This window comes from Pundamilia nyererei, unplaced genomic scaffold (assembly GCF_000239375.1).
Source record: "Pundamilia nyererei isolate P.nyererei 1_Seehausen unplaced genomic scaffold, PunNye1.0 scaffold00023, whole genome shotgun sequence".
Lineage (NCBI taxonomy): Eukaryota > Metazoa > Chordata > Actinopteri > Cichliformes > Cichlidae > Pundamilia > Pundamilia nyererei.
Window position 1 is genome coordinate 1,137,326 of NW_005187424.1, and position 11,063 is coordinate 1,148,388.

General features: G+C 43.9%; 1 protein-coding gene across 8 annotated transcripts in view; it reads left to right on the forward strand.

Moving 5' to 3' along the window:
• The window catches only part of celf5a (cugbp, Elav-like family member 5a), a 187,997-nt gene that overhangs the window by 16,995 nt on the left and 159,939 nt on the right, over positions 1 to 11,063 (forward strand). For all 8 annotated transcript variants that reach the window (XM_013909301.1, XM_013909300.1, XM_013909303.1 and 5 more), the window contains exon 2: positions 4,081 to 4,163. In XM_013909301.1, coding sequence (XP_013764755.1) covers positions 4,081 to 4,163 — 83 coding nt within the window. The remainder of the gene's footprint in view (positions 1 to 4,080; positions 4,164 to 11,063) is intronic.

Here is an 11,063-nt window from a genome sequence, read left to right on the forward strand (position 1 = left end):
GGTTCATTGAGAACATGGTTGTTGTTCAATAATAAAATTATTCCTCAAAAATACAACTTGCCTAATAATTCTGCACTCCCTGTATATCAACCAGATGTATAATAATAGACTAGTTAAAGCAGAGATTTCACCTGTTGGTTTTTCTGATTTCTGGTGCCACTGGAAACAAAGGAAAACAGGGAAAACACAGATTAAGCTTTTTTGTCACCAATACACATCACATGCAACGGCTACTGTTAAAGACTACTTTGAGGACTTAGAACGAGAGCTCAAGAGGCTAGAGACTGAGATTATAAGTGGGACAGATAATACAAATAATACCTGGGACAGCAGGAGGAAGGCTTTGAGCAAGTTTCTTCACGAAAGAGCAAAGGGTGCTCTTATTAGGACTCGGATTTCTACTATTAAAGAAATAGGTGCCCCAACAAGGTTCCTTTTTAAGCTGGAGAAAAGGGTTCGAGAGTCACACCAAATGTTGCACTTAAGGCTTCCAAATGGGAAGGTGATATCTGACTCAGTAGAAATGAGGAAGCTTGCCATTGACTTTCATGCCAGCCTCTTTAGTGCTGACACGTGTGACCCTGAATGTGTGACGAAGATGCTGGTGGGGCTGCCACGGCTGGATGAGGCTGAATCGGCTGTGCTGGAGTCTATTTCCTTTGAGGAGATGTCTTCAGTGGTTCAACAACTCAACGGTGGTCGGTCATCAGGAGTTGATGGTCTTCCTGTGGAATTTTACCAGGAATTCTGGTCGCTGCTAGGAGAGGACATTCATGAGGTTTTCACATACTGTATGACCACTGGGATCTTGCCAACAAGTTGCACAAGGGCAGTTTTGACTTCACTGCCTTGCTCAAAAATTGGAGGCCTGTCTCTTTGCTTTGTACGGACTACAAGATTCTTGCAAAATGTCTTTCTAACAGGTTGAAGACCTGTATTGACATGATTGTTGATGTGGATCAAGCATACTGTGTCCCTGAAAGAACTATTATGGACAACTTGTTTTCAATTCGAGACATTATTGATCTGGCCAAGCTCAAGGACTTGGATGTGGGGTTTTTATCTCTGGATCAAGAAAAAACTTTTGATAGAGTGGATCACCACTATTTGTTTAAAACTTTAAAAGCTTTTGGGTTTGGGAACATTTTCATTTCTTGGATCCAATTGTTGTATTCAAATGCTGCTGTCATGTTAAAGGTGGGGGGAGGGTTAAGTCGGCCTGCTCCAGCTCAGAGGGGCATCAGGCAGGGATAGCTCAGTAGGTAGAGTGGTGGCCCCGTGATTGGAAGGTCGGGGGTTCGATTCCCCTGAACAGCTACCCTGAGGTACCCCTGAGCAAGGTACCGTCCCTACACACTGCTCCCCGGGCGCCCAATGGCTGCCCACTGCTTCACTGAGTGAATGGGTTAAATGCAGAGAGGGATTTTCCCTACGGGGACCAATAAAGTACTCTTTCTTTCTGGTATGTTGTATACGCTGGCCATTGAACCCCTTTTACACCATCTTAGATAGGGACTCTCAGGTTTTACCTTTGACGAAGCAGGAAGTCCAGTAAAATTGTCAGCTTATGCTGATCATGTTACGGTTTTTATAACCGGTCAAAGTGATATTGAAACACTCAGACAGACACTGGACTTATATGACCGAGCATCCTCCACGAAGGTTAACTGGTCAAAGTGTGAAGGTTTCATTTTGGGAGGGTGGGTTGATAAAGAGGAGCCAGTGTTACCAGCAGAATTACAGTGGAACAGGGAGGGACTGGAGTGTTTGGGAGTGTTTTTGGGAACTGATGCTTTTCAGGAGAAGAACTGGGAGGGTGTTGTTGAACACATTGCTGCCCGGTTGTCTCGATGGACTTGGGTCCTGCCGGAGTTGTCTTACAGGGGAAGGACTTTGGTTGTTAACAACTTGGCCGCTTCTGTACTCTGGCACCATGCCGCTGTTGTTGAACTTCCAGCCTCTCTTATCAAGGGGATACAAAAAAGACTGGTTACTTTCTTTTGGGGAGGGTTCCACTGGATCAGGTCTGCTGTGCTGTCTCTCTCTGTGTCAGAGAGGGGGTCAAAGTTTGATTGACCTTTGCAGCCGTATCACAGCGTTCCGTCTTAAGACAGCACAGCGAGACTGTTCTCAATTTTTGGTGATGTTGGTGAGGAGCCTCTTTTTTACAATCCCTTGGTGCCAAGTAAGATGCTCAGCACTGCTAGTGTGCAGAGGTTCCTCATAAATGCTGGTCCTACCAAGCTGGTGGGCCTGAGGATGGCGGGGCAGTGGAAAACGGCTGCCAAGTTGGCTCAGGAGACTGGGATCAGGTCTCTGCGATTTCTGGAGAAGCTGGTGGAAGAAGCCATGGGTGGTCTTCCTGGACTCGTAAGGGCTGCGCTGGGGACTCGCTCTGCGGGTGGTCAACCAAATTCAGCTGACTTTCCTTCGCTGTCTCTTTGTGCCGCAGTGGGAGGATGAGGAGGGAGGCTCTCTTCTTTCCTTTCTAACACCTGTTCCTGGTGACCTGTCAAAGATCTCTAAGAAGGCTATATACGAGGTGGCTGTAAAGGTGCTGAACAGGGGATTGTTGGCTGGTGTTCTGGAGTTGAAGTGGTCAGGTGTGTTGGCTCCTGGGTCATCTCCAAGGGCCAGCTGGAGGTCCCTGTACAAAACTCCCATGGAGAAACGCAGTGCGGATCTCCAGTGGAGAATAGTGCATGGGGCCGTGGCTACGAACAGACACGTGGCACATATGGATCCACGAACAGGGAACCACTGTCCTTTCTGTCTGACTGAGGAAACACTGCAGCACCTGTGGCTAGGTTGTTCCAGGCTAGCTGGCCTTTTTTTTTATTGCTGCGGCAGTGGCTTGCTGGCCTTGGGAGTGTTTTGGAGGAGGGTCTCTTTATCCTGGGTCCGAGGTACTCTGCAGTGCAGCGTAGGAAGGTTGGCTTGATTAATTTTTTAATAAGTCAGGCGAAGATGAGTATATGGCTCACAAGGAGGAACAAAATGAAGGGAACAGGATCTGTTAATTTAGGAATTATGTTTAAAGGGTTAGTAGGTGCACATTTGAAAGTAGAGTTTGTTTATTACAAGATGGTGTCCAACATTGTAGAGTTTGTCCCTATTTGGGGCATTAATGGAGTTTTGTGTAATATCACTGATGATGATTTAGTTTTGAATTTTTGAAGAAAGCCGAATGGAGTGTCTTCTGGTTTTGTTTTTCTTTTTTTGTGTTTATTGTATTTGGGTGGGGTTGATGGTGGGAGGGGAGGGTTGTTCATATGTTGATTTGGCATTCATTTTCGGTTATGGTTGTGAGTTGAAGTATTGATTTAATAAAGGTGTGTTAAAGGTCAAAGGTCTCTTCTCTTCTCTTCTCATGTGCAGTTAATTCCACAGATGTGTGTATGCTTTGGTTCTAAATCAATGTCTCATAGTTGGGCATCAACCCAAGAGTTTTAACGGCCTGTCCTGTCTTTTCTTTTCTTTTTTTTTGGCAGCATCTCTTTCCTTTAGCCATCCCTAAACTATTACATCCCTTCTTCTCTCCTTTTCCACCCCACTCAATACTCCCCTGCAGTCTTGTTTCTTTTGTCTCCGCTGCTGTCACAGCCTCTCAGGGTGAGGACACTGGCCAGGCTGCTAAGAGCTTTGAACAGGACATGGCACTAGTGTTGGGGAAGCTGGGCAGGCTTGGCTATTCATCCAAATAATGCTCTTTGCATCTCCTACTTTTTTTTTTTTTTTTTTTTTTTTCTGTGGTTGGCTCTTCTTTCTCCCCTTGCCATCATCGAAAATTTTCTACATGTAGCCTTGTGTCTTGCATGGTTGCCTGTTTCTATTAACTTGCTCTGTTTAGTCTAAGAGATGTTTTCAATGGGTTTTCAGTAACTCAGGAGACCTTCAGCACAGATTTGGTTCTTTAATTGTGTTTAATTGCGTGCTTGGTAATTGTCCAATTCCTTCAGTTCATTCTCATTAATGTACCAGTTTCTTTAGCTGATATTTCTTGCAACTGGCTGTGTCATTTTGCATTGTGTGCATAATTTATGTGTAAGTGTTGTTCAGACTTTGATCTTTGTGTTGCAGGTTGTGCATTTCTCACCTACTGCGCCCGAGAGTCGGCCATAAAAGCCCAGAACGCCCTCCACGAACAGAAAACACTGCCAGGGGTAAGTGTCTGCCTCTCTCTCCACCGCTTTTCACCCTCTTTCTTTTCTCTCTATGGTGGTCAGCCATGCCACCTGCACCCGGCTGCACATCAGCCGGAATTCTCCTTGTATAGTGTCAGAGATGAAAAACACTTTAGAAAGCAATTCAATCAATAGCTCAGCCTTTTGAAGGCCCGGTTTAAACTTTTTCATGTGTCTGTTCTCAAGGGGATATTGCCAGCATTGATCAGACCCACTCTGCCTCATACTTTTGAAGTAATAGCATAGAATGACATAGAAATAGAAAGCTCTGCATTTCTGGAAAGTCAAAAAGACAACGTGAAACGGAGTGTAGGTTTTAGTTTCGTTTGTATTTGTTGAGGCAAACACAAGTTTGCACACATTTTTATTTCGCAGGGATAACATTTTGATGTACATTTATATGCATGTATGCATTAGTGCAAAGCTTTTGTGTGAGTTTGTTCCTATGTTCCAACAGTGTAGGTGGATTGAGTGTCAACGCTGACATTGTGTCATGTGTCCTGCCCTCTACATGCTCTGTCCAGGTAGCGCCCTCGCCACACTGGTCTAAACCAAATATTTCTAGTAGCCAGAATATGGCTGAGGCAGAATATCTTCTCTGTTGTGCTACATGTGGGCAACTTTGGACAGAAGCCCTGCCTGATTCTTCCAACAATGTCTGAAAGCCATATGTGAAAACAACCAGAGAGATGCTAATAATACGGGAGTGGGCAGAAGTGACTATCACAGAGGTAGTGCTGCTTCATGCGGTCAAGACTGCATCGGGACAGTTCACTAGCTGGGCCCACGCCCTCAATTCAGGTTTGACAGCGTTTTGTCATAGATAAAGGCGAATGGCTTAAATATGAATTGAACTGCGGTTTGGGGAAGGCCTCAGAGGGGACTGGCGACGGCTCCCGGGCCTGGCAGATCCCCATGTACTAATGAGAAGTGAAGAAGTAAAAGAATTGAAAAGGGGCAGGGAGGGTGGGGCACAAAAACGAGAACGAACAGCTCATAGAGCTGGGGGGTCATATATAGATGAGAACCGGAAGGGGCGTGTTTAGAGGCGTGGTTCCGCTTCTGAAATTTAGATTATTTATCTCCAATTTTTTTTTTAGTTTTTTTTTTTTTTTTAGCTCTGTTCAGTTATGTGTTACAAAAGGCAGATTTGAGTCTTGATTTCTTGATTTTCCACTAAGTTTTTCCTCCCACGGCTCGGAGCCATTAATAACTGGAGGGGCATCCATAAGGGCTGATGTGCTATTAGTATTAAATAGAGGATGTGGCTGAATGTATAAAGGAGAGATACAAGTCCTCATGCCCCTTTGTTCAAAGCGAAGAGAAGACCTCCCAATCACCTGGGCTCAGTCAGGTTTAACAGTCACCTTAATGGAGAGCTATAAACAGCCCCAGTTAATAGTAACAAAATAAAAAATCTTATGATTGTACAGCTGTATTTATAAATTTAGCAAACTCAGACAAAGAGTCTGAAAGTTTGTCCTTTCATGTTTACACACACACACACACACACACACACACACACACACACACACACACACACACACACACACACACATTCACTGGCTGCTGAAGTTGCCGTGTATCACATGTGAGAAATAAAACCCTTTTCTTGTACCTTTCATTCCTACTTTAGCCCTCCTGCTGATTTTCCCCTTTACCCCACCCAGTCCTATCCACCCCACATCCTTCTGTCTCCCCCGCTCCCACTGCTCCACTGCTGCTGCTCTCCCTGAGACAAAGCATGTCATAGAAATGTAACAGGCAGACGCTGATGGGTGTCAGGCTGAGGGTGCTTTACTCTTCCCTTCAACTTCACTCACACACACAAACACCACTGGTCTAAGAAAGCACAGGCAGTGCGTGCTGTATACTCTACTGGCCATAAGTAAAACAGTAGCTACAGGGACACTGGTGTGCACCAGTGTCCCTAATCATCCTGTATGCATGGTCAGGTTTAGGAAGAGTAACTTTCATCTACATTATAGAACATTGTGCACATCATAGGAAGAAAATCCATGCTGCAGTGTGTGTGTTTGACATGTGCCTGCCTCCCATAGCTTTTACCGTCCTCTCTTGAGCCTCGCTGCTCTTAAATCTTTTGCGATATGACCCCTGTTGCTTCGCTGCTTGATGGTAAGTAGATATGCCAGTTGTTTGTTTGCAAAATCCTGCTTGATATGCAGTTTGCCAGGGGCTATGGTATAATTAATGTAAACTAGGAATTCTCCTGAGATGGGTTATGAGGTATTAACGTCTGCGTTTTGTCATTATCCCCTGCATCGCTGCTCTCGAGCGTTTCAGTTTGACCAGTGTGGCTACCCATCCATATTTGCTGTTTTAAATGCCTGAATTGGAATTAATGCCAAACCACCAAAATCCTACTGGACTTTACTTTTTGCAAATGACTAGAACCGTGCATGGAAATTGTACAACCTAACTAGCTTTTCTACGCCTCGAGCAGGGCCGACAAACAAGCACCCCCACGTACACACATGACCGCAAAGACACGGACACCAGCATTCACATACTTGAATTTCATGAGATGGACTGTTTTGAATTTTGGGTAAGTGTATAATTCAAACTCTGTGTATGTTGTAATGTCCTTGAGCAAAGTGCTGAATCTCTGACCTCTACTTTGCTTTTCCTGCTGAGAGGGGGAACGCAAACTGACTTGAAACTTGTAACTTGTAGGAGATCTTTATTCCAGTTTGATTTTGAAACCACCCCTATTTACTGGTTCCTTATTCAAAGGTATAAGACTCTGCAAATTTAGCAAACCTGTGCGTACTTTGGCAAAAGCCAAGCAAATGTTGAATTCGTAATGGGCACTATTAATCTACTGTGTTCTCAGCCATATGTTTTTCTGGTGTTAGTAGTTGCTCAAGGTCAAAATTTCCTTCTAACAAAATCTAGATTTTTTTGTATCTCTGTGTAAATAGAGTTTCTATGCAGGAGAATTTTACTTTGTAAAACAATGAAAGACAGAAGAGTACAAAATCTTATTACAGTACTGACCATGACTAAAAAGCAGGTGGATAATAAAAGTATTAAACCTTCAGGTTAATTCAGGTTTACAGTTTTATTCCAGTGTTTACATTTTAGCTTCACAAAAAGCTATAATTATGGCTTATTCATATTTCATATCTAAACACTCGCTGAGTCACACACAAAAAACCCAGTGTTATTAGGAAGAAGTGCTAGTGTTCTTGGATGTTATTATCTGTGTCCCCCTGTTACACATTAGCTGCTGAAAGGAACAGTATGGCCTAATGGAAGTGTACTGGACTGGAATATAGATTCCTGCAGTGAAGTGTGATGGGAACCTCGGGGACACGAGTGCCTGACATAAGTTTGGCCACAGAATAGGAGAAGCTCTGACAGTTTACCAGGTGTGTGCCGCTTGGCTCTATTAGTCGTGTGTGTTTGTGTACATGTGGTAAGCTGGCTTTGCACTGCTGCCAGTTCTGTGTATATACAGATAGCAATGTATAAAGGTGGGATGAAAAACATGCGCACATGGCGGTGTGCCCTGATTGCATACCCCCCAATGACAGCGAGTCTGGAATATATTTGTGTGTCGCTGATGGAGAGACATTTAATTTTCTAACATATACCAAACTAGTGAGCTTTTGAGTATGTGACTGTTCAAGCATGTCCTATCAGTATTTCTTTCCAAGCCAACTGAAATATAAATATCCCCTGATGGCCACTAAAATGTTTTCTGATGACTCTTTATGGCAGTTAATGCCCACTTCCTACCGCAAATGGTGAGTATACTTGTGAGTTTCACAGCTCCCTACACAAGTCTGCAGGAGATTTACTCCTCCCAGCTTAGCATCATGACAAAATCCCGCATCCCTCACACTATCCGCCCACCCATCCCCCTCCCTGTCTCCATCCTCCACCTCCCCCAACTCTCCTAAAACTCTCTGTCCTCTCACTGCAACTCCTCAAATCCAACAGATCCAAGAAATAATCTCAGTCGCAGACTAGCAAGTCTACCTACTGTTGCGTAGAACAAATCACGCTGCCGTCCCTTTTTTTGTGCTAGCACCGTGTATAACGGTGATTGTCTTTGAGAGGCATTGGTGGAAATATGTTTGCTGCATGCATTCAGTCCTAGTATTAGTACAGCTCGACCTGGGGGGAGTGTAAGCGGCTGGCAGTGATTCAGGAGGCAGGTTTATGGAAATAGCAGCCACATTAAAAACCCAATGAGAGCAGGGGGAAGATTATGCTCCGGCACACACATGTAGCCTCCTGCAATGTCAACACTAGTAGATATCCTCCCTCTCGATTGCTTTCCTCTGTCTCCATTTCTGTCTCTTCTGCTCCCTCACTGTTGCGCTCTGCCCTCTGCTATATACATACCTGCACTGTTAGTCTTCTGTGTGAGTGCACACGGATGCAGTCTGTTTCTATATGTGTGTTTGTATGTGTAATTGTGTGTACATGCCGCTGCTCACCTGAACCATAACAGCATGAGAGAGGAGTGAGAAGCAAAGCGTGGTTATATTGTGGAGAATGGCTGAGCTGGTACTGGGGAAATGAGGCTGGCTCCACCATGCTGCAAATGGCCCATCTTTACTTCATTGGGTTTTATTCATACACGTATATGCACAGACACACACATAACATATTTACCTATGCTTACTAATGCATCCTATCCACCTGTTTATTGTCTACAGCCAAGGCTTGCTGTGTGCTGCCTGGCTGCTGCAAAGGCTGAATAATTCAATGCTACACTACGTAGTGTGTTCACATTGGTGACAAATTAAGAAAAAAAAAACTTGAACCCTTGACCCTGTAGTTAGGGGATTTGGTAGCTGTGTTCTGCTGTCATGGTTCGGCTCCACATGGCCCCTCAGTGGAACAGCTTATTGAAAATCTAAAGAACATCACGTTGGCTTCGTGCCTTTAGGTTATAATGAAACACGTCTGACCTGATGGAAATGCTCTCTTCAAGAATGGCATGTGCCTTTCACAATCAGCAGATCTGAACCCAAATGAACCCCTACAGGGGTTTTTGCATATAACACACTCCACTAGAGTTGCAGTGATTTGTAGAATTGTAAGAAGCATTAATGCTGTTTCAGTGGCATGTGGGAGAGCTGCTTGTGAGAACACAAAGATGCATTCAGATCAGAACCGAGCTGGTCTTTGCCCTTCCTGCTCTGCAGTACAAAATGTGTGTGATGTCAGATTGTGCCACTATGTACAAAGCTAATATTCTGGCACATTCAGTTCTGCTAGTTTTTGGGAGTCACGTGTGCCTCCTGCACACTCTGTCCAGGTTCCTCCCTCGCCTAAACCACATCAAGTATTTCCAGAGATGCAGAGATCTCTGAAATGGAGCGCTTCCTGCTTTCCTGCTGTGCATTACATGTGAGAAAGGATAAGTGTGGAAAATACCGTGACCTGAGTTCGCCTGTGAAAGAGTTTTTCCTTTAATATGTCACCCCTCCGTACATGAATGTAGTGTACTGGCTGGTTGTGTATGTGCTGTATGTGACTGTGCTGAGTGGGTGAGGGTGGGGGTGGATATAGAGCAGACTGGTCAGCATGAAGCCAATCGGTGCTGGCAGGATTGGAGACCTTGTAGTCAGGGAAAGGGGACTCGTTAGAATTTAGCCTTTGGGTAACTGCAATATGTGTACATGTGTCTGGGTGTGTTCGTATGCATGTGTGTATCTTTTTCCTGAAAATATACAACATTATTGTGTATGTTAGAAAGGGCATGGGGGTGGTCTTTAATTTTTTTTTTTCAGTTTTATGAACTGTACAGGATTTTGTGTTGCAAAGTTTATACTGAAATGAGAATAAGATATTATAGATATTAGTTTTTAAATCATGTTTGTGATCTCTTCTGTTCTGAACTTAATACCCAGGTCTGATGATGTGCTACGAACTGGAGATCATTTATCCAAATTTCAGGAGCCGGACCACATGTCGTACATTTCTCCTTCTGGTTCTTTGACTATGCTTGTCCCGTTTTCCATTCACTTATCAGAAGGTTTGTCAAATGTAACTGAGGGCGTGGTCCCTACTAATGCAAAGTTTTAAACTTAGTGTTAGTGTGCATGTGTCAGCAAACACTTTTTATTTACCTATTATTGGTGGGACTGTGGTATATGGCACCTAACAACGTTCCCAAATCATATCAGCGTGTGACCGCAACAGAACAATAGTTTTTATGGATTGTGTGTGTGTGTGTGTGCAACTCTCCACGTGTCTGTGTGTATGTCTGTTGTAATGGTATATTCGTGTAATGTACGCAGCAAAGAGCTGTGGTGCTAAAGTGCTCCCAGTGGAACTGAATATCCTTAAACACGCACGCACACACACACACACATGCACGCACACATACGCAAAGGGTAGCTGTGACAATGTTGCTTGCAATCCACCTTCTGCTTCTTCTCATTGTTAGTCCTCTGGTACCCATTTAACGTCCACACACACGCTCACACACACCTCTCTTTTGTTCGTCTTGGTTTTCTGTGTGGTAGATTAGCTACATATTTAGAGAAGCCTTCTTTCTCTCAGGGGATTGGCCTCTGAGAGTATTTTGAAGAAGAAAAAAAAGTCTTGATCTGCTCTCTGCACCTGCCTTTGGAGAATAAAGAACACCAACTGAAACATTAAAATGTGTTTCATCATAGAAATTTCATGTCATTATATACAGCCAGTGCATATGAACTTCTAAAACTTGATGTTAGGTTTTGTATTGTTGATTGTCATTTATGCTTAGAAATATCTACTTATATATGCTTAGAGTTTTATAATTAGTTTTAGATTGGTAGAGGTTTGATCCTTAATTCCAGAGCACTCTGGGAGCATGGGAGAGGTCGTACCTTCTCTTATTGTTTTATGGTAGGA